This window comes from Ambystoma mexicanum, chromosome 13 (genome assembly GCF_040938575.1).
Source record: "Ambystoma mexicanum isolate Mex_15411 chromosome 13, UKY_AmexF1_1, whole genome shotgun sequence".
In the NCBI taxonomy this organism is placed as follows: Eukaryota; Metazoa; Chordata; class Amphibia; order Caudata; family Ambystomatidae; genus Ambystoma; species Ambystoma mexicanum.
Window position 1 is genome coordinate 762,721,276 of NC_090938.1, and position 21,934 is coordinate 762,743,209.

The 21,934-nt window shown below is 45.7% G+C and overlaps 1 protein-coding gene across 7 annotated transcripts in view; it reads left to right on the plus strand.

The window, feature by feature from the left end:
• Nucleotides 1-21,934, plus strand: part of BAG6 (BAG cochaperone 6) — a 1,121,496-nt gene that overhangs the window by 1,068,037 nt on the left and 31,525 nt on the right. For all 7 annotated transcript variants that reach the window (XM_069635087.1, XM_069635085.1, XM_069635088.1 and 4 more), the window contains one exon: nucleotides 4,570-4,677. In XM_069635087.1, the coding sequence (XP_069491188.1) occupies nucleotides 4,570-4,677 (108 nt within the window). The remainder of the gene's footprint in view (nucleotides 1-4,569; nucleotides 4,678-21,934) is intronic.

The window sequence follows — 21,934 nt, forward strand, 5'->3', positions numbered from 1 at the left end:
ACCCATGAGTGCCTTGCTGCAGCCTGCAGTATAAACGCACAATGGTAGGAAAAAGTAAACCACTGCCACAGCCATTAATTGTAGAAAGGGTAACATCAAAATGGTACTTGAGAAGATAAACACATGGGATACTAAGTTAACCCCACAAGCGCTCTATGTAAGATAGTGGGTGCTGGGTCTATAAAGAGTAACGCAAGTAGTCAGTTTCACTTCACTACTCTTGGAAACAGTAGTTTATCCAAAAGAAGGTATTTCAACCTTGGCAGAAAGCCAAAGGACTTCTCTGTGACACTGCACTGAGGGTGCTGTGTCACAATACAAAAAGATGCCTATGGAGTTTCAGACTCCAAAACCAAAGGAAACACAGGGTTCAAATCAAGTATAGTACATGAGAGAGTGGGGAAAAAGGTCTCACTCTGTAGGGTAAAAATTCAAAGTCCAGCAAAAGAGCTGGGGCCTCTAGCCTAGAAGGGAATTAACACAGAATTGAGAATTCTCCCTAACACTATTGTAACACGTTAAATAATTTTACCAATCGCACGCTGTATATTCTTTGTGGCAAGGCCATTCGACATCTGATACACACGTATAAAAAACTTTCATCAGTCGGTTTCATGCAAAGTGGCAGATAATACATAGTGTAAACTAACTTCACCTTCAAAAAGCTCTGGGGTAAATCTAGAGCAAACTCCAATGGCCAGACCTCCAGTGGGACTCCCTCTATTGGAGCGTTTTGCGGAATTGCATAACATTTTAAAACCATCAATACTAAAACTGTCCATAAGCCATGTTTTCGGGAACAAGAATATATCGGAGGACTTCAGTGATTCGCGACCTACTGGTTGGTCTAGGAAAGATCTGTGACCGCTTGTGTTGCATGATAACCAGCTCAATAATAGTTTGATTTCTTTGTCCGATCGGCTTAGTTGCCACTGCTTCTCCAAACCATTGCACATCTACTTGTTTCTCTGGATTCTATTATCTGTGGAATGTCTATACGCTAACAGGGGCTCCCTCAGAGGAATGATTTGGCAATGCAGAATGACGTGGTGAATGTTGTTTTTAGTTCTATTCCTATAGGAATCTGAGTACATTTGCGTGAAATTATTAGTCTAAAGCCCTGCGATTCTAACTCCAAAACGCAAGCCTTTAGTAAGGCAACCATCAAAGGAGGAACTAATTCCACCAAGGCCCAATTAGTCGAACTGTAGAACTTTGGTAACTCGGAGTGTTTTAGATTCGGCGAACTAATCCTGTTAAGCTGAGTAATCTGTGAACTAACCTCTAAAATCATTTTGCGATTTTAAAAAAAAAAAAAAGGCTGGCCTCTGTTGCATGAATTTCCTCATTTCCTCTGCCTTCACACATTTCCCCAATAAGCTGATGTCACTATCCATAATAGATGTCAAAACACACAGCTGGTAATTGAGGGCTTGGCTTAGCTGGCCTACTGGGCCCAGCATGGTTGTTGGTTGAGTTGGGTACGTTATTCATGTTCATGGGAACAGTAGATTCAGCAGTGATGCAAATCAAAGAAGAGTCCTGAGCCCCTGGCATGGGTAGCCAGCGGTCAATAGGACCTTGTAACTGTACCTGCCTCACCGTGCCATCACCCAATGCGTGAGTAACTGATTTTCTAATTGTTGGAGCTAGTCTACAAGCCCCTGTATTGTCTCTTAATAGGGCAGACCGGCTCATGTAATTGGTTTACATTTGCTGTGAACAATTTGAGGTCGGAGATAATGTAATTTCCTCAAAATCCCAATCCTCGTTCAATTGAGGGGCCAAAGTAACCTTTTTCTGCGTTGCGAGACCTCTGTGAGCTTCCCCATGTACACTACAATTTGATGGGGGCTTGCCTCTGACTTTCTTTGCCCCCACCTGCTTCTCTTTCTATTGACAGTAGATTGCAGTTGGATAGAATTCACCGGAGAGAACATGGAGAACCTTAATCAAAACCTGCTCGAGTTCATCTGTTCGTTAGCGATTGTAGAGCTCAAGGCCTCTATGCTTGATGTGATCGAATTCAACGCAGCTGTCAATAAGGTGTCCTCTGCAGCAAAACTATGTGAAGCCCGTGAGGGTTACAAATCATTCACCGTCGCTTCCACTAGAAAAAGTTGTTGAGGAATCCAAAAAAGGAGTCAGCCTTGCCAAATCAGGGGAGGCTGAGAGATGAGTAGACAGTCAGGTTATCACAGCCAATGAAAAATGAAACTATCTTTTGCAAGTTGCTCGGAGAATTACATTGTAGACCAATGCACATATTCAATAAATAATTGTCAATCGTGGGTGAAAATGTCATGATGGCTCGGGATGAAGTATCTACAAAATTATGTGCAGGCATAGACGTAGCCACGTTGAGAAAATCAGTATGGCAGGTTGAGTGCTCGCGCCCTTTTCAGATCTTTTTTTCTAGGCACTGATGGTGTCTTCCGGGCTCATTAGCCTTTTTGCTGCATGACAGGCACGATGCAAGTTGTACTTCCGGTTTGCAGAGCACTTCATATCTTAACTGTTTAGACGATGCAAGGGTTTAGAACCTACTCAACAAAGACGAGGCTGCTGCACCCACCGCTTAGCACAGAGCCCTTATACCCTATTCAGGGCATCTGAGCACAGGCACTGTCACATCATCCAGATTGTCCGCACTAAGAAGGCACTCAAACAAGTGGGCGCGCACCAGTGCCTTCAGAATATCAGGCTCAACAAGTGAGGGTCAAAAGACAATGAAAACAGAGGAGTTTTTCCCGGAACGTACTGGTCTCTGCTATTCAGTTTCAGCAAAGTAAATGATGAGGTTCCCTCACGCCCCCTCTGCTCAGCTCTTGCAGCTCCTCTCTCGGCTACCTTAGGACTGGACTCCCCTTGGAAAGCACGCTCCGCCTGGAATACAGAGAATGCTCTGAAAATGACTTGAGGAAAGGACTCCAGAAACGTGTCAAGCCGCACTATTGCACCTCAAACATTACAGCTGCTTCCAACACAGATTGGTGCAATACTAATTGGGCAAAAGGTAGTTTGAGGTCAACGAAACCACCTGCCACTGCAACCATGAACCATGGTCGAACAATGCACAACCAGCCCTGGCAAACTGTAGAATTGGCTATATGAGCGGAATCGCTGGCCACACTCGGCTCCACCAGGCCCCCAAACACACGTTTACTACAATTGCACTATCAATGCTTTTTTACTTCACCAAGAGTGTCAATGAGGACCACTAGTACACTAATAGCCATATACTAAGGAAATCAAAGCAGCAGTTAACTTGGTAAGCACCAGTTAGGAACAGTTGGGGATGCAGCTGAGGTCCACAGACCATGCGGCTGCTGTACCTGCTGTCTATCCCACTCGCACCATCGTAATGCGGTACCTTCTGTTACAGCAACCACAGCAGATTTAATCAGTCCGCTGTCCCGGGGCCGACTCAGTTACCAAGCCCCACCGTGCACAGCTTGATTCAGTCCCACCGAATCGGCCACTCAGTTCCACAGCACACAGCAAGCCACTCTCCTCTGAGGAAAGGACCTCTGCACATCCTCAGCTTATTCATAGGCTTTATTTCAACAGTAAGAATCATAAAAGCAGCACTACATAAATGCATAACAAACAGTACAATACAATTCTGACAGAATTAATCAGTGAATCGTAAATAAAAGAATAAAAGGCAGGGGTTTTACACAGCATCCTGGCAATAAATCAAACAGTTGCCAGGGGTGGCTGGGCTGACAAGTCCTCGTCTCACACACGCGTCAAGCCGCACCTCCTATCACAGAGACCAAATAGGCCGCTTCCAACGCAAATCCAATTCACTGCCTGTTATTTTGAAATTTTGAAAATATTACATGTTACGAGGTGCTTACCTGTTATCTGGGCAGCGCAAGTGTATTTCTGAAATGGAATAACTCAAGTGACCAGGTGCTTACTTGTAACCGTGTTGGCATAACTACAGTATTCCTGAAACAGAATGACACTGTAGGTTACCATTGGGGCCTGCTGCCCTTGAATTACATTGGGTCATTCTAAAAGTTTACTGATCTGGTTTTATTCCCCCTGAATCGCATTCTGCCATTCTAAACGTAGATCATAAGGTTTATACTTTGGTTTGCATACCATAAGTATTGTTGGCTTTTATTATTGTTTAAGTGATAATAGTGCCTGGATTTCTAAAGAAGGCTCTTTGCCTGTGTATACATCAAATAAACCATTATTTTTACAATGTATCAGTGTTTTTTTCGACCATATGTATGCTACAGGTTCTTTGTGCTTATCTACAGCGCTCGCTCCCTCCTGAGGTAAGTCTGGCTGCTCTGTCATTGCTACCCGTTATCTCAGGTGGTACAGCCTTATACTAAGAGTTGGAGTTTGTATCGCCCAAGGTCTAGTTTTATGAAGCCCCTATATTAACTTTAGAAAAACTGTCCTAACACATAGCAAAAAGAAAATCTGTCCTAACATTTGGATTTCATAGGTCCGGACAAAGTGCTATGCACTGCAGAGTTCTGTGCATCTCAATGGGACTTGCACCATTCTAATCCGTGTTTACGCATCCTATTTTATGTTGTGTAGGAATGGGTTCCCATTATCCGTCAAGACATTCAGACTCAGAGGAAGATGAAGCAACAGCCCCCATTAAGTGACGCCTACCTCCACGGAATGCCAGCCAAGCGACGCAAGGTAAGGCCTGCCATCTTTCTTCTTTGACCACCCTTTTATTCTCACCCTATTGTATATTTTTTATCTTGTCAATCTGCATTTTATCCCTTTTCGTCACTTGCTTTCTTTTTTATTTTGACTGTTTCCCTTTTTGCTTTCTTGCACACTCTTCCACCCTCTGTCCCCTGTCGGCTCTCCTCGATATCCTATTTATTTCTTACTCGGACTTTGTTAGCAGCATTTTCTAAAAGTCCCCTGAGGATTTAAATACCAGTATTAAGTTACGGTCTCTGTGGAAGGAAAGTTGTTTTCCAGGCGGTTAAAACCTTTAAATACGTTGCTGAAGTTAGATTTCTTTGGAAGGTTTTCTATAGGCAGTAACAGGACGAAGTAGGCAGGCAGCACTCAGGTATAGGGAAAATGAGGTTCAATATTAACATGTTGCAAGGGGAGCTACAAAAGAGGCAACCTTCATACAGGTCATGAGCCACTACCAGAGGCCCTGGAAGATTGCACTGTTGGACAAGGTTCTAAGTGATGTGATTGTTGCTTTGAGTGGGCCTTTATGAAAGGACTGCAGGTGATGAACCAGAGCACAAAGCAGGACCAGGGTCAGACAAGAGATTACAAGACACTGGTTGTGGCCAAGGCTGCTGGAAGGTGTCTGGAGCCATGACTTCAGGGCAGTTCCAATGTCTGGGTTTACTATTGGATGCAGTGCTGTTTTGGGCACGCTCTTTAACCCTTTAAGTGCCATGGGTATTTTCCCCCCCAGTGCGAATGCCTTGTAACTTTTTTGTTACATGAGATATCTCGGCCAAATTTGGCCCCTTATTTTTTCAACATGTAGGCGGTCGTAACGCCACCCAGGAATCCTAGTTTGCTGTAGAGGGGGTGAGAGAAAATAACCAAAAAAGTGAGAATTTTGTGTTTTTTCATAAAATGATGTACAAAGAAGCTTGTAGGTTTTTCCTTGTAAGAGCTAGGTACAAATGGTTTGCTGTGCTGAATTCCCCAATTTCCTGGCTTTCAAGAACCGGTTGAGTGGAAACAAAAAAAATTATTTTGATGTGGTTATCAACCATTTTGTGAGAGGCGATTTTGGCCATTTTTGCCAATTGGACATGCATGGACGGAATGGAAGAAAAGGGTAGGAAAGCCGAATTGGAGGACAGAAAGGCATACATTTCTGAAAAGTAGACAAAATTCCAAGTTTAGGAAGGGGTGATTTGCCTAGGTCGGACAACAACTAGGTAGGGGAAAATGCCATAGATTGGGGAAAAAGCAGGAAAATGACTGAAAATAAAGGTGTATGCGGTGGACATGGTTGGCTTGGTACAGCAATGGCTTCTATGAATTTTGAGAAAAGCAATGCTCTGCTATATTCCCCCCGACTCGTGCAGTTAGGAAAGCACACATTTTTTGTAGTGTTTCACACAACAAGCAATACCACAAGCCAAACACTGAGCCATGGTACACAGGAGTTTTATGCTTACGCCCTGAACAGACGTACTTAGCATGTGTAAATCAGGAAAACCAATGTGGTAAGGAACGGCAAGCATACATTTTTTGAAAGAGCGCAGGCAGACCTTTTCAAAGGTAGGTGACTTGTGCAGGTTACAAAAGTGTATGGTGCCTAAAGCAGCGACTAAATGTAGGTAACATTTGGGAAATGAAAGGGTTGTGTGACCAAGGGCACCAGCAAATGGGTCAAAACGTTATGAAAACCACACAAACACAACAAATGTCATACCTTCCCGCGTTCCCACACATGTCCCGATGAAAACGGTACCTCACATGTGTGGGTGCACCTACTTGGGCGCCAAGGGGAAAGCCAAACACACCCCTAACCCCAAGTCTTTTCCGACATCTGAATTTCACGATTTTCCGGATGGGCACACCATACAGATATGGGCCTCGGGTGTCCAAGCCGCCAAGGAAAACGGGGAACCCCATGCATTTCCGAAAAGCAGACACCTGTGGGAATCCGCAGAGGTCTGACTTGCGCAAATCGGCCCACAATTTATTACCCAGAAACCTGGCAAAGTCCGAAATGTGGTTGAAAAAAATGCATTTTACGCACATTTCACTCGGCACACCCACCGAAACACGCTGCCAACAACACATGACCTACTGTCAGGCGTTCCCACAGGTGTCCTGATGAAAACGGTACCTCGCATGTGTGGGTGCACCTACCTGGGCGCCAAGGGAAAAAGGCTAAATGGCCCCTACCCCCAAGTCTGTTCTGACAGCTGAATTTCACTCTTTTTCCAGACGGGCACACCATACAGATATGGGCCTAGGGTGTCCAAGCCACCAAGGAAAAGAGGGAACCCCATTAATTTCTGAAAAAAGCAGACACCCGTGGGAATCCGCAGAGGTCTAACTTGCGCAAATCGGCCCAGAATTTATTACCCACAATCCCCAACAAAGTGTGATATTTGGTGGGGAAAAACACAATTTTCATTTTGTCGGGGATTCTGGGTATTAAATTCTGGCCCGCTTCGCGCAAGTCAGACCTCTGTGTATTCCCACGGGTGTCCTCTTTTCAGAAATGCATGGCCTTCCCTGATTTCCTTGTTGGCTTGGACACCCTAGGCCCATATCTGTATGGTGTGCCCGTCTGAAAAAATCGTGAAATTCAGCTGTCGGAAAAGACTTGGGGTTAGGTCTTTTGGGCTTTCCCCTTGGCGTCCAGGTAGGTGCACCCACACATTTGAGGTACCGTTTTCATCGGGACACGTGTGGGAACACGGGACAGTAGGCCATGTGGTGGTGGCGGCGTGTTTCTGTGGGTGAGTAGAGTGAAATGTCTGAAAATTGTGGTTTTTACCCCCAAATTTGGACTTTGCCGGGTGTTCTAGGTAGTAGATTCTGGGCCCATTTGCACAAGTCGGACCTCTGTGCATACCCACGGGTGTCCTCTTTTCAGAAATGCATGGAGTTCCCTGTTTCCTTGCTAGCTTCGACACCCTAGACCCAGATCTGTAGGTTGCCCACATGAACAAAATGTGCTGTGCCGAAAGGCTTGGGGTTACCTGTGGGTTACCCTTTTCCTTTTGCGCCCCAGGTAGGTGCACCCACATATGTGAGGTACTGTTTTCGTCGAGACACCTGTGGGAATGCGAGAAGGTATGACATCTATTGTTGGTGACGTGTTTCGGTGAGTGGACACAGGGAAAAAATTAGACTTCAGTTAGCGTTCAAAAGAATTCAAATGCAAACTGACGGTAAACATCAAGAACCCAGGCTCAGAGAAATGGAATTAAATAATGAACTTGAAATGAAGACATTGTCTCTTGAAAATGGTTCTAAGAGAAGAGTCGTCTTGGTCTTCTAGGTCTTCCTGTCCTAAGAGGCCTTGCATGCCTAAAGAAGCTGTGAGTATGTATGAGGTGAGACTTGATATTGTAGATTGGTTGGCTGCTTATGAATAGAACTATGGGTTTCAGGGTTTCACAGGGAATCTGTTGATTCCTTGGCTTCTGTCTAGGCGCCCCCAGGTTACAACTGATGCTGTAATGGAGGTGGGGGAACTTGAAAGATTGGAGTATGAAAATGTGAAGCTAGTTTTGATAGCTAGATTTGGGAAAACACCTCCCCAGTACCTTAAAAGGTTTAGGACCCTCAAAATGCATGATGGGACCCCTTGGGCTACCTGGGTGTGTGAATGTTTGAAAAACTTAGATGGTTGGGTAAAGGGTTACAGAGTTAACTCTTTTGAAGGAGTGAGAAATCTATTTTTGTTGGAATCTATTTTTGATGCCTGCTCCCCTGAGCTGAGACAGAACTTGGCTGACTCTAAAGAAATTGATCCAAAGAAGTTTGCAACCCACAAGTCAGCAGCCTTTGCTAACAGGGCCACTCACAAGGATGCTGGGGCAACTCACAAGGATTCTGGGAAGCAGCACAAGAAAGATGGCAAATAGAATTCTAATACCTCCAATCCAAAAAGAGGGCCCCAAACATAAGAAGGGTAAGCCACAAGGTTAACAGTATCAGGCTAGTGAAACCTCTTGTGCCAAACCAGAGGGAGGTCAGCAGAGACCCCCCCCATTTGTCAAAACATTTGGAAAATGTTATGCTTGTGAGTCTACTGACCATGTGAAAGGGGATCCCAGATGCAAGGGTAAACCTTCAGGGATCCACACTGCCTCCTTAGCCTTCTCCCTAGAAGAAGAAACTTTAAAGTACTGGCTGAAGACCACATTGGAGTTGTATGGGAGGGAATGCTGGCCGACGCATGAGACTGCAGGCTCACCTTGTAGCATGATACAGAATCCATTTTGTAATACACTTAGACACCATTTTGAGTACACTAATTCAGGCCTCTGTGGAACAAGCAGTCTGCAGAACTGCAACTCTCCCCCACTCGATCGTGCACAGCGAGCCCGCACTTCCCCCAGCCTCCTCACCATGGTGGCTACACTGAGGGCCTGTTCTCACGAGCAACTGGGCGCGAACAAGTAACAGAACAAACACGATCATTTACCTTCCGCAGTACATCATTGCCCTGACTGTGACCGGAGCTTAAGTTGAGGTCTGGGGAAAAAACAAAGCTGTCCCTATCAAACATGCCATGACCCCCTGCATACCCCCACACTCGTGATATATGTTGTGCCTAATCCTCTACCCTGTTCCCCGTTTGGTGTTAGACCAGAATGTTGAACCTGTGTGCCACCCAGTCTTACCCATGCTGCTAAGCCATTTGCGAGGGGGCTCAAAACTCATGTTTGTTCATATTAAAATGGAACGAGCCTTGCCCACCCCAGATACATGTAAAGTTGTCCAACATATGTATATTCGAACCTATTGTCATGACCAAAGGTCATTGCTATTGCGCAAATATTTAAATGCAATGTAAAAAATCCCTATGCATGATATTTCAAGTGTTGTAACATATACCAGCCATCTAAAGTAATGCACCCCACCTTTTGGCAAATGAGATGTCGTTTGAAGTAATTGTCTTCACCCTGAAGAATGTACATCCATCCAATTATAAGTATAACGTAACTTGTATGTATACAACAACCTCGTTCTACCTCCCGTTTTATGCTAGCTTTCCCCATGTGTCCCCGCAACAAAATGAACTGCGAATGATGTGGTGATAACAAAAGATTTTTATTGATTCTGTAAACACAGTACTTATGAACCACGAAGAAGTGTAAAATAGTGCCCATAAGCTCACACGATATATCCATAGATGAATGCATATATGTAAACATGCAATTGTACTGACATACCTCAGTTTTCCGACTCTATAAGGATGTACATGCTACTAGATAAATGTAGATCCGTGAGAAACTACAAGGCCATCTCCCCCTCCTCCTAGCGAGCCGTGTATTCAACTCCCACTCTCCTCCCTCCAAGGCCAGGCTGGGGCTTGAAAGTCCCTGGTTTACAGATGTTAGAATAATACAGCTACACCTCCCCGCATTACTGTTGAGCCCGCACCAAGCATTCACCCCCCCCCCCCAAGCTGCCTGACACCAGATGCCACCATAAAATCACCATGTACCACCATGCCCTGGTTACGAAGAATGATGAGCTACACAGCCCTGCAGCCCGCCGCCTTTTGAGGTGCCAGCTATGTGCCCCTCTGACCCAACAGTACCTCAGTTCACTCCACCCTCGACTGACCACGGAGGCAGTTATTCACTCTTGTACTAACATACCGTAAAGCTGTCTTACTACATCTAACAGAGTAGAATGATAAAGGTACCATAACCTGTGCCCCCTGATAAGACACCTGGACTCATGGTACTGGGTCCTTTGAACCAACGATTTTATGATGCTGTATTAAGGATGCCCAGAGTTATATACTGTTTCGCTGTGTCACATTTATGGTATTAGATTATTGAGTTGTAGGATTTATATGTTAAATTGCCACAAGGGCAAAATGTTAGTACAGCAGCAATGTATCCACATGGACAGCTCGTAACCTGATACTCACCCCGATGAGCCCAGCTGACCCAAGCACTCAACGATGCCACCATGTGGATCTCCACCAATCATGGATCGCCGCACCTACATTGTACATAGTGTCAGGGTCCGGCTTGACTGAATTCCACAGGAGCTGATGCTGGCCCCACAGACCCTCACCAGGAGTTCACCTCTCAACCCTTAAATATAAGCTGAGCTGAAAACCCCAAGAAAGGGAAAGGGGAATTTGGAGAAAATAACAACGGAGACACTGCAGCCCTGCAACCGTCTGGTAGGCTCTGGTATCTGTGCTAAACAAATACACCTGATTACTTATATGATAAGATAAACTTCTTTTCTAAAATTATTCTAAATAAACTCTAAACTCTTTACCTCTTAAACCTCAGTAAAAGACTTAGAGGCTAGTAATCTGTGTGGAATATCTTGTAAATATGTTGCGTTGTGCATATAGTTCAAGCCACTCAAGTATCTTTAGAATCCTAAAGTGATGGCCCTTGCAAACACCTTTTCAGAACTAGATATTCTTCTTGCTTCAAAGTTCTTTTAACGTTATGTAGTTTTCAATGCTTTTATAAATAGCAGTCTTTCTCTGAAGTATTGAATTCCATTTGCATAAATTACATTAAATAAATATTCTTTAACTTCCTGGAATGCTGCTTTCCTACTGCGTGTGAATTGTTTCCTTATTTACACAAAGAACGTTTCTTCCTTGACAAGCGTGTGTGATAAACACGTGAAATCAGAAGACGTGAAGAATTGTCCTCGCGTTTAAAATACACATGCGATTCTTTACCAAACCCGCGCGTGTAAACAAAATACGTAAACGCGATAAAAATAACACGCGCTAGTTAAAATGGACTCGCGCTCTATCGCTACCGAACTCACGTGGAGAAACGAAACGTATTTCACGTAAAATAGTTCACGCGTTTAAAACAACTTGCGCTTCATCAAAATGGACTCGCGCTCTATCGCAAACCAACACGCGCTTTCTCATGAGACTTCTTTCACGTAAAAAATGTACACGCGCTAAAATTCACTCGCGCAATTCATTTGGGCACGCGCTCTATCGCTCTGAATACCGACGCTCTCAAAAACAGACGACTTGCGAGCTCGCGCACACATTAAACAGTCTTGAAGAACATTACACGCAGTTAATTAACTTTAAACTCCTACGCACTATCTTCAAGCTTGTTTTCCATATAATAACTTTAACTGTAAATGTCTTTCCTCAAATGATTTTGAAACTTGTTAACTCTTTAAGTTTTCTTATAAAAGAAAATGAAAGTTCACTGTGACAATCTTAAAATCTTTAAAAGAACGATCCCACCTGATGTCTTCTTGTTCAAACTGGATCAGCTAACAATATTCTTCCTTCTTTGGTAGATTTTCTGAGCTCTGAAAAGGCCTTACTTAAGGAGGTTAACTAATGTACAACCAGCCACTGAATTTCTTTGGATGAAAGGCAGTTTAGAATCTTGCTCACCTCCCAAGAATCAAACCCATTGTCCTTTCCATCAATCAGGCAAACCAAACATATCATTGTTCCTTTAACCAATCAGATTGTTTCTTTCGCTCCATCTTGACTTGGGCAAGCACAATGTTAATTCTATGTACAAACTCTTCCTGTTACTAACCCAGCCAGCTCTGAAAGCACAATGTTAATCCTGTTACTCTTCCTGTTACTAACCTAGCCAGTCCTGACACATAGTAGCTAGCCTTCACCACCCAATCCCCACGATTATGTGCCCCCTATAGCTTACCTAATCCATGACGTATTTTTGTAATAAATGACTGTCTTTGCTATTGTCAGACAGAGCGCGCTCGTAGTTTGCAAAGTTCTTTTGCATGCCCTATATTGATTTAGATAAAGCCTTTTATATCTCGCCCGCACTTGGTCTTGGTCTCATTTCCTGCTGGGGTGCGTCCATTATTGCCCCTCATTGTAGAGTTTAACTGTCTTTTTTGGGGACTCTCACTCTGAGTCTCTGCCAGTGTTTCTTTAGTATCCCTGGGTCTGTGGGTACAGCAGAATTTAGATGTCTATAATTCAATTCCAGACCACACAAAAGAATATTACAAGGACAGTGTACTTATAAATGATCAGGAGACCCCTGCCATTAGACACACTAGGGCCAGCATTACTGTAGTGGGTGAATCTTTTGTCAAGGCTGAGTGTTGCTAAGGCAACCAAAAACCTCACTAAGCTTGCTGGAGGCCCTGTCCACATGCTTCCCAGACTGCCAGCTCTCATCCAGTGCAACAACATGATTGTCAAGATACCTGTTGGTGTGCAAGGTGAGGTGCCTGGAAGAGTCCTGTTGGGGAATGACTTAAAAACTCTTGGAGTTATATCAAGCACCCTCAGGCCTCCCAGCAAAAGGAAACGGGAGCAGACAAGGGGGGGGCAGGGAGAATACCTTAGATGGCTCTCCAGAGGATGTTACAGAGGAATCTAGAACACCTAGCCCACGGGAATTACTGCTATTTCCAGGAAGAATAGACAAAAGGGAAGCCTCAAGGAAAAAGCCAGAAAGCACTCCTGTGCTACCAAGGACATACCTGAGAGTACTGTCCAAAGTCACACCTGTGACTGCTCCATCAGCTGAGGCTGAGTGTGAAGTACAACCAGGAAAGGTTTAATCAGCTGCTGAAGATTCAGAGCTGGAAGAAGACCTTACCCCTGTTGGAGATCTGGATCCTAAAGACCATCCTGAGCTGCAGTCTTTACTGGCAGAAGGTGGCACCTGTAGGGCAGACTTCAGCAGAGGTCAAAGAAAGTGCTCTACTCTTGAAGGTCTTCGCCAACAGGCAGCTTCCCAGCTGGTCGGGCAAGAGCCGAGTAAGCATAGGTTGTACTGGAAGAGGGCCTCTTCTACAGTGAACCAACTAAGTCTAACCTAGGGGACTACAGAAGACTTGTAGTGCTTCTACAGACAAGACACCAGTTCCTACAGTTAGCCCATGAGATTCCTTTGGCTGATTACTTGAGCTTCAAGAAGACCAAGGAAAGGCTTTCCCTTTATTTCTACTGGCCTAAATTGGGGTCTGATGTAGATGAATTCTGTAGGAGCTGTCACTTGTCAAACATCTGGCAGGAGTGGAGCCAAGAATATGGCACCTTTTTGGTCCCTCTCGCAGTGGTGTGGGTCCCTTTTGAGAGGGTAGGAATTGACATTGTTGGCCCTTGGACACTCCAACCTCTTCAGGCAATCGATTTATATTAGTTGTAGTAGACCATGCTACTAGGTATCCTGATGCCATACCTATGAGGACTGTTACAGCTCAGGCTGTTGAAGGCCCTATTTGGTATTTTTACCAGGGTAGGTTTTCCTAAGGAAGTCATCTGACGGGGGATAAAATTTTGTCCCACTACATGCAGGCCATGTGGAAAAAGGGCCTACCATCCATGAACCAATGGATTGGTAGAGGGGTTTAACCGTACTATGAAGAGCATGATAGGTGCCTTAGAAGAACCCCCTAGAAGAAAGTGGGACCTTCTACTGCCATGCCCTCTATTTGCTTATAGAGAAGTCCCTCAGGAGGGAGTTGGATTTAGTCCCTTTGAGCGTCTCTATGGTCATCCAGTTAGAGGTCCATTGGCCCTAATTAAGGAGGGGTTGGAGAGTGCTCTTTCTCCTAAGCCAGTGAGAGTCACTGACTGTGTTAGGTATCCGGAGGAGAATGACACACATGATGACCGAAGCATTAGAAAAGCAGGTCGGGCTCTGGTGAAGCATTGGCATGGCTAGAAGGCCAACATGGTTGAGTTTACTCAAGACAAGCAAGTTTTAGTTATGGTACCTACAAGGCAGAGGGCCTTACAGGGCAAATTGATAGGACCCTTCAAGGTTGTGGGAAAACTTGGAGAGGTAAACTATCTGGTGGATTTAGGCAATCCTAAGGAGGCCCCCAGTGTCTTTCACACCAACCGTCTCAAAGCTTATGTCACCAGACCAGAAGTGGGAGCTTTGCTTCTAGCTTCAACTCAAGAGGAGGAAGAGAGTGAACCTCTACCTGATCTCCTCAGGGGACAACCTTTGGAGGAGAACTTGGGAGTTAATCTCTCTCTCCTAATCTGACACTGGAACAGGAGGAGTGCAAATTTCTGTTCAATCAGTTTGCCTCCCTGCTTTCACTATCACCAGGCTTGACCCCTTGGGGCCAGCATGATATTCTCACTGGTGACAGTTTCCCTGTTAAAAGCAGAGGTTAGCAGGTGTCGTCGGATAATGTCAGAACCCACATAAAAACGAAGTGGTCTACAAGATGCTTGATCTCAGGGTAATAGAACCCTCTACCAGTCATCGGTCTAGTCCAGTTGTACTAGTACCAAAGGCAGGATCCAAGGAGTTGATATTCTGTGTGGACTATAGAGCTCTAAATGCTGTCACTAAGACTGATACCCATCCTTTACCTAGGACAGATGATCTGTTGGTCAAACTTGGTTCAGCCAAGTACCTCAGTACAAATGGCCTAACATCAGGCTATTGGTAAATAGCCCTGACGGACCATGCCAAGGAGAACTGCATTTTCAACCCCGGCAGGCCTCTACCAGTTTACGGTAATGCCTTTTGGACTAAAGAATGCACCTGCAACATTTCAAAGGATGGTAAATCAAGTTCTGAATGGGATGGAGGACTTCTGCATGGCATACTTGGATGACATAGCAGTGTTCAGCCCTACTTGGAAAGAACATTTTGACCACTTAGGATATGTTTTGCAGGCTCTTGAGCAGGCCCATCTGACCATAAAGGCAAGTAAATGTCAAATTGGTCAGAGCAAAGTGGTCTACCTTGGACTTGAGGTAGGAGGAGGTGAAATAAGGCCATTGCCAAGCAAAGTACAAGCTGTACAAGAATGGGCCACCCCTACTACTCAAACCAAAGTGAGAGCCGTCTTAGGTCTCACTGGTTATTATAGGAACTTCATTGAGAACTATGGGTCCATAGCTTCTCCTATGAATGTGATATCCTGGCCCAAATTTCCTAAAAAGGTCAGATGGAATGAGGAGTGCACCAAAGCATTTGAAGGATTTAAGAAAGCCCTTTGTCAAGCTCCATTCTTAAGAGCTCCTGACTACAGCCAAACCTTCATTGTGCAAACAAATGCTTCTAATGCAGGTACAGGTGCAGTTCGGTGTTGGCTGGATGAGAAAGGTAGGGAGCACCCCATCTGCTTTATCAGCAGAAAGCTGAAGGAACCAGAAGCAAGGTGGGCAACAATTGAAAGAGAATGTTTTGCTAGTGTGTGGCCACTGAAGAAGTTTACACCATACTTGTATGGTTCTACTTTTGTGATTCAGACAGACCACCAACCCTTGAGATGGTTAATGCAGATGAAGGTGGAAAATCCTAAATTGTTAAGATGGTCAATCAGCCTACAGGGATTTGATTTTACCATTTAACACAGGTCGGGGGTGTAATCACCAAAATGCTAATGGTCTCTCCAGAATGTTTGACCAACTGGAGTAAGGAAATTCATCCAGGGGTGGATTAAATCCTCCTGTCCCTTAGTCTTGGGAGGGGGGGATTGGGGGATGGGGGGGGGCGAGTGTTAGGGAGAATTCTCATAAATGTGCTAATTCCTTTCACCTTAGAGACCCCTAGCAACTTTGCTGGATTGTGGGGACTTGATCTTTTACCTGGAAAGAGTGTGAGCCTTTTTTGCCCACTCATGTATTTTGATGTGTTTTTTCACTTGTTCTTTGATTATGGAGTTTTAGATAACTCCATAGTCGTCATCTTTTCATATGTGAGAAAATGAAAGACAGATTGACTACCCCTCTCTTTTAGTCTTGTATGGATCTTAAGTGAGAGTTAAGGGCCACCTAACTGCGTCATTGGTTAGGAAGTCGCTTGGAGAAAAATTGCACTGGACGCTGCAACTTGTAACACAAGTTCTATCTCTTTAATGATTATTAAAAATCTTAAAATACATTTCAAAATTGATTCTCACTCATATCATTCATTCTACATTCATCTCATCTAACAGGGGAGTTCTAAAGTTGAAATTTTTTTTTGGCATAACATTTTAGTCAGAGTATGCATTTTTGACATGGGAAAAAACATTAGGTTTTCCTTAGACAGTCGACATATGTTTCGGCCCGTTGTAATATACCACTTTTGTCAGCGGTGGTCACTAAAATAAGTATAGGGCCATCTTCAGGACACATTGCTTTGTGGTTGATCAATCTTATTCCCCATTAGTACACAAACACATCTACAAAGAATACATAAGTGTACATATATTAATCTCTTGTAAAACTCTAATATAAACAATTTTTGTTTAAAAAAAGACAGAACAAATTGTGTATCTCAACTTAACTGAATTGAGAGCGATGGCTAGTTGTATGTTATGTAAGTGCATTGAATACACAATGTCAGTTTGAAAAATTAAGAGTTATAGTTTAGGGTTTCTCATCCATTACAGAAACTACAGACCAGGGAAGTCTCAGTCAGTGATACCCAAATATCTGATTATTCTCAATAGTCTAAACCGTAGAATATGGCCTTAGTGGGGTGAGGGCATGTCTAGAATAACATACAACTAGCCATCGCTCTTAATTCAGTTAAGTTGAGATACACAATTTGTTCTGTCTTTTTTTTTAAACAAAAATGGTTTGTATTAGTTTTACAAGAGATTAATATATGTACACTTATGTATTCTTTGTAGATGTGTTTGTGTACTAATGGGGAACAAGATTGATCAACCACAAAGCAATTGGTGTCCTGAAGATGCCTCTATACTTATTTTAGTGACCACCGCTGACAAAAGTGGTATATTACAACGGGCCGAAACATATGTCGACTGTCTAAGGAAAACCTAATGTTTTTTCCCATGTCAAAAATGCATACTCTGACTAAAATGTTATGCCAAAAAAAACTTTTTTCAACTTTAGAACTCCCCTGTTAGATGAGATGAATGGATGATATGATTGAGAATCAATTTTGAAATGTATTTTAAGTTCTGATGTTTGTTAATCTGCTTAGAATCACATGCTGTGCATAGGTCCGACATCCAGTGGTCACTGCGGAGTATTGCATTTTGTTTTTCGTAGTCGAAAAGGGGACGTCGACAAGGCGTGTCTGTAACACTATCCCTATAGTGACGTGTGTTGTACCCACAATCCCTCACGCGTCGAGGTCCCTCAGATTGTTTTTTTCCGCCCAGCTACTGGTCGCCTTTACGCAGAGCTCCTCGAGAGACATTGCAGATTTCATCTCCTCGACCTTTGGTCGTTTTCCTATATTAATATAGAACATATCGGTCCCCCCCTCGACGCTGTTGTGAATCTGTCTCCGCCGAGCAAGATCTTCGACGGAGGGGACGAGCGGAGGAGATCCTTCGGCGTTGCCGAACACGTGGCCTGGCCTCGCAGGCCAAATACAGTAGGGAGAGTGGGGGTCGTGGGACATCTCTAGTTCTTTTCTGAGAATGCCTTTCCTTTTCCCCTTCCTTTCCCTTGGGGTGGTTATCACGTTTTATTGCCTCGGCTATGGAGAGGACACCCTTTAGGTTTTGCCCGCTTTGCAAGGGCAAGTTTACTTGGAAGGACAAGCATTCACGGTGTAACCGCTGCTTGCCCCTCGATCACAAAGAGGAAGGTTGCACGGCTTGTCGGCTTCTTAAACCGAAGACTCTAAAAGACCGTAGGGTCAAGAGGTGGGCGGCCTACGCTATGTCGAAGGCCGGCGCTCCACCCACCGTCGCTACCTCCGACAGTGACGAGGAACGTGATACCACGACCTCCGCTACGGAAGTCGAAAACCCCCCTAGAGAGCGCACACGCGCTTCGTCGTCTGTCCCCGGCCCCGACGGGCTCTGCTCACGCCCTGCTTATGGGGATGAACACCCCGGCGACATTGACGCACACAAGACCACACATAAGCACACAACCCATGGCTCTTCTTTGCCGAAGGCGAAGAGAGCATCAGCGCCCAAGGAGACGCAGGTTTCACCGGCGGCCTCCTCGGACTGTTCGGGTTCGAAGCCCCTCTCGCAACCGCAGCCGCGACCAGCGACTGGGCTTTTGGCAAATAAGGGCGCCGCCCCCAAATCATCGGCCGGCACGCATCAGCAGAAAGCGCATGCCGCCATAGAGCGATCGACACCCATAACGTCGAAACCACAGCCCTCCGCAGACAAACGAGTCGCTGAGAGCTTGGCGAGGATCGTGGTAGCGGACACCCACAAGCGTACGCCGAAAGACTCGTAGAGCGCTACGCAAAGGTCGAAAGACACGCCGAAAAGACAGGGATGATCTCCTTCAGTCGAAGGGATTCCCAGCACACCTGAAGGCTTTTCGGAGGGCGACGGGACACTTTCCTCGACGTTGTTGGAGAGGTCGAGCCGTTTTCAGCTACAAGACACCAATTTTCCCCCGCTAGACCGCTCAGGGGTACCCCATGAAACCATGGAAAGGCTCCATCTCTGCATGGAAAGAATGGAGAGGTTTATGAATACCCAGAACCCTCCCACTCCAAAGAGAATAAGAGAAGGGCCTCCGGAGGACCCCAGGGGCAAAATTCCAAGACTAGTCCATCCCCACCAGGGCACAGCCTCAGACTTCCATAGTGTGTATGACCTCACTGGGGAAGAACATTATTTTGAGGAAAAGGATGATTTTATGGACGAGGAAGAGGGACGGAACCAGGAGGGAAGGTCTGGAAGACAGCCCAGACTTGGTAGGAGAAGGCTTCGGAGAAAATCCAGAAGAAGGACCTTCTCACCCCTGGCAATCCCCATCAATATATTCCAACACTGATGTCCTGAACCTAAATCCTCCTGACAATTCACCTGTTAGAAACACGTCTCCCATTGACTATCAACCCACATTTAATGCCCTGTTGCGCAGAGCAGCAGCACACTTCGAACTGGACACTGGGGAGCTCTCCCCTGAATTAGACTTTGTAGAAAGGGTAATTAAGGAGAAACCCCCGGTCAGTCAGACAATTCCCCTCCTCGCTTCGGTGAAGAGAAGAATCATCCCTTCGCTGTCCACACCCGCACTAATCAGAGGGGTCAATCCTAGAATTGAAAAACTTTTCACTCCTTCACCCTCAGACCCGCTGTACATCAGGGGACATTCCATTCCGGATTCCCTGGTAGTAACCAACACAAGAAAGAGGGCAGGGGTACCACTTTCCACCAGTGAGGCACCACCTGACAAGGAGGGCAAGCGGTTATATGCCCTTGCAAAAAGAGTTACATCCTCGGCCGCCTTTTCGGCAAGAATTGCCAACAACAATTCTTTGCTCGCTAGCTATGCGGATGCGCAGTGGGCCAAACTGCGCAAAGACGCCGAAGAAGCGCCAGAACCATTACGTACACGCCTGCTTTCAACTATTGGCGAAGGAACCCAGGTCAACCAGAGTATTGTAAAGAGCTCTCTGGATGCGGCAGAAACTGCGGGACGTTCCCTAGTTCAGGGAATAGTCCTAAAACGCCACGTATGGCTGCGCAACTCAGGGTTCAAACCGGAGACACAGGCGTCTTTAATAAATAAACCTGTTGAAGACTCAAACCTCTTCGGGAAAGCGGTGGATGAGGCTCTGGAGATGGCTAAAAAAGAGTTCGATACTATCAAAACTCTTGACCAAATCTCTAAGCCCTCTACCAGGCACGGCTATGGCAACAAATGCTTTTTTCGTGGCCAACGCCAACAACAAAACCAGCAGCAACAGTACCCTGCCACCAATTTCCAGACCAATAGTGGCCAGTACAGCCAAAGAGGACAGCGCCGGGGCAAAGGAAGAGGGCGAGGGTCCACCCCCAGAGGTTCCCAAGCCCCTAACAACACCAAGTGACGCGAAGATTCGCGTCCCCTCCCATGCAACACCGGTCGGGGGCCGGATAACATCCTTTCTTCCAGCATGGGAGGGTATAACGTCAGACCGCTGGGTACTTTCCACCGTAGCCCACGGATACTGCATCGAATTCAACAATTCCCCAACATACAAACCCCCGAGGGGGCGACGCATGTCACCGTAACATCTTGCCATCCTTCTACAAGAAGTACAACTACTGCTGGAAAAAGGAGCCATAGAGGTCGTGCCTCTATCTCAGGTAACGGAAGGTATTTATTCAGTGTACTTCCTTGTACCCAAAAAGGATCTAACCATGCGCCCTGTATTAGATCTGCACCCAGCGAACAAGTTCATCAAACCCCAAAAGTTTTGTATGGTGACCTTACAGGAAGTGATCCCACTGCTATCACAGGGAGATTACATGACAACATTGGACATGAAAGATGCATACTTTCATATTTTAATGTTGCCAGCGGACAGAAAATACCTCCGGTTCATGATAGAGGGCAAACACTACCAGTTCAGAGTGCTACCCTTCGGCATAGCATCAGCACCGAGGGTATTCACGAAGGTACTGGCAGTGGCAGCGGCCCACCTCCGCAGGTTGTCCATCCCAGTTTACCCTTACCTTGACGACTGGCTCATAACAGGGGATTCTTACGAAACATGCTTCTCCAATACCCAAAAGACTGTAGACCTTTTGTTCCAGTTGGGCTTCTCCATCAACGAAAAGAAGTCCAGCCTAGACCCCAGCCAAATCAAACAATTCCTAGGGGCTCTAATTCAAACAAAGGACGGCCTCGTCTTCCCCTCCAAAGAGAGGGTCCAAAACATGTTGTTTCAGATCCCTCAATATGTGACCGGTCGAGAGGTGACGGTACGCAAAGCAATGCGCTTGCTAGGCATGATGGCGTCGTGTATTTATTTGGTACCTCACGCGCGCCTGTGCCCAATGCAAGAGTGGCTCAACAGCCAGTGGTGTCAGGCCAGCGGACTATGGGACGACCTAGTGGTGGTCTCGCAGGCCTTAGTTCTCTCGCTACGGTGGTGGACAAAGGAAAACCTGGAAAAAGGGAAACCCTTTGCCACACCCGCGGCGGAAGCCACTCTAACCACAGACGCATCCCTCACAGGATGGGGGGCTCACCTATCCCATCAGACTGCTCACGGAGAGTGGACCCCGAACGTAGCATCCAAACACATCAATCTTCTGGAGCTACTAGCGGTGTTCAAGGCGCTAAAAGCCTTCAAGGAACACCTACAAGGCAGGACAGTGATGGTCCTTACAGACAGCACCACAGCCATGTATTACATCAACAAGCAGGGGGGAACCCACTCTCCAGGACTGTCCAAACTGGCCCAAAACACATGGAAGTGGGCTCTCAAACAGAATATGTTCCTTCTGTCACAACATGTACCAGGGGAACTCAATCTGCTGGCAGACAAACTCAGCAGAGATTTCCCCCTGCCCGAAGAGTACGAATGGCGACTGCACGAAGACATCGTCTTCGACGTCTTCACGCAATGGG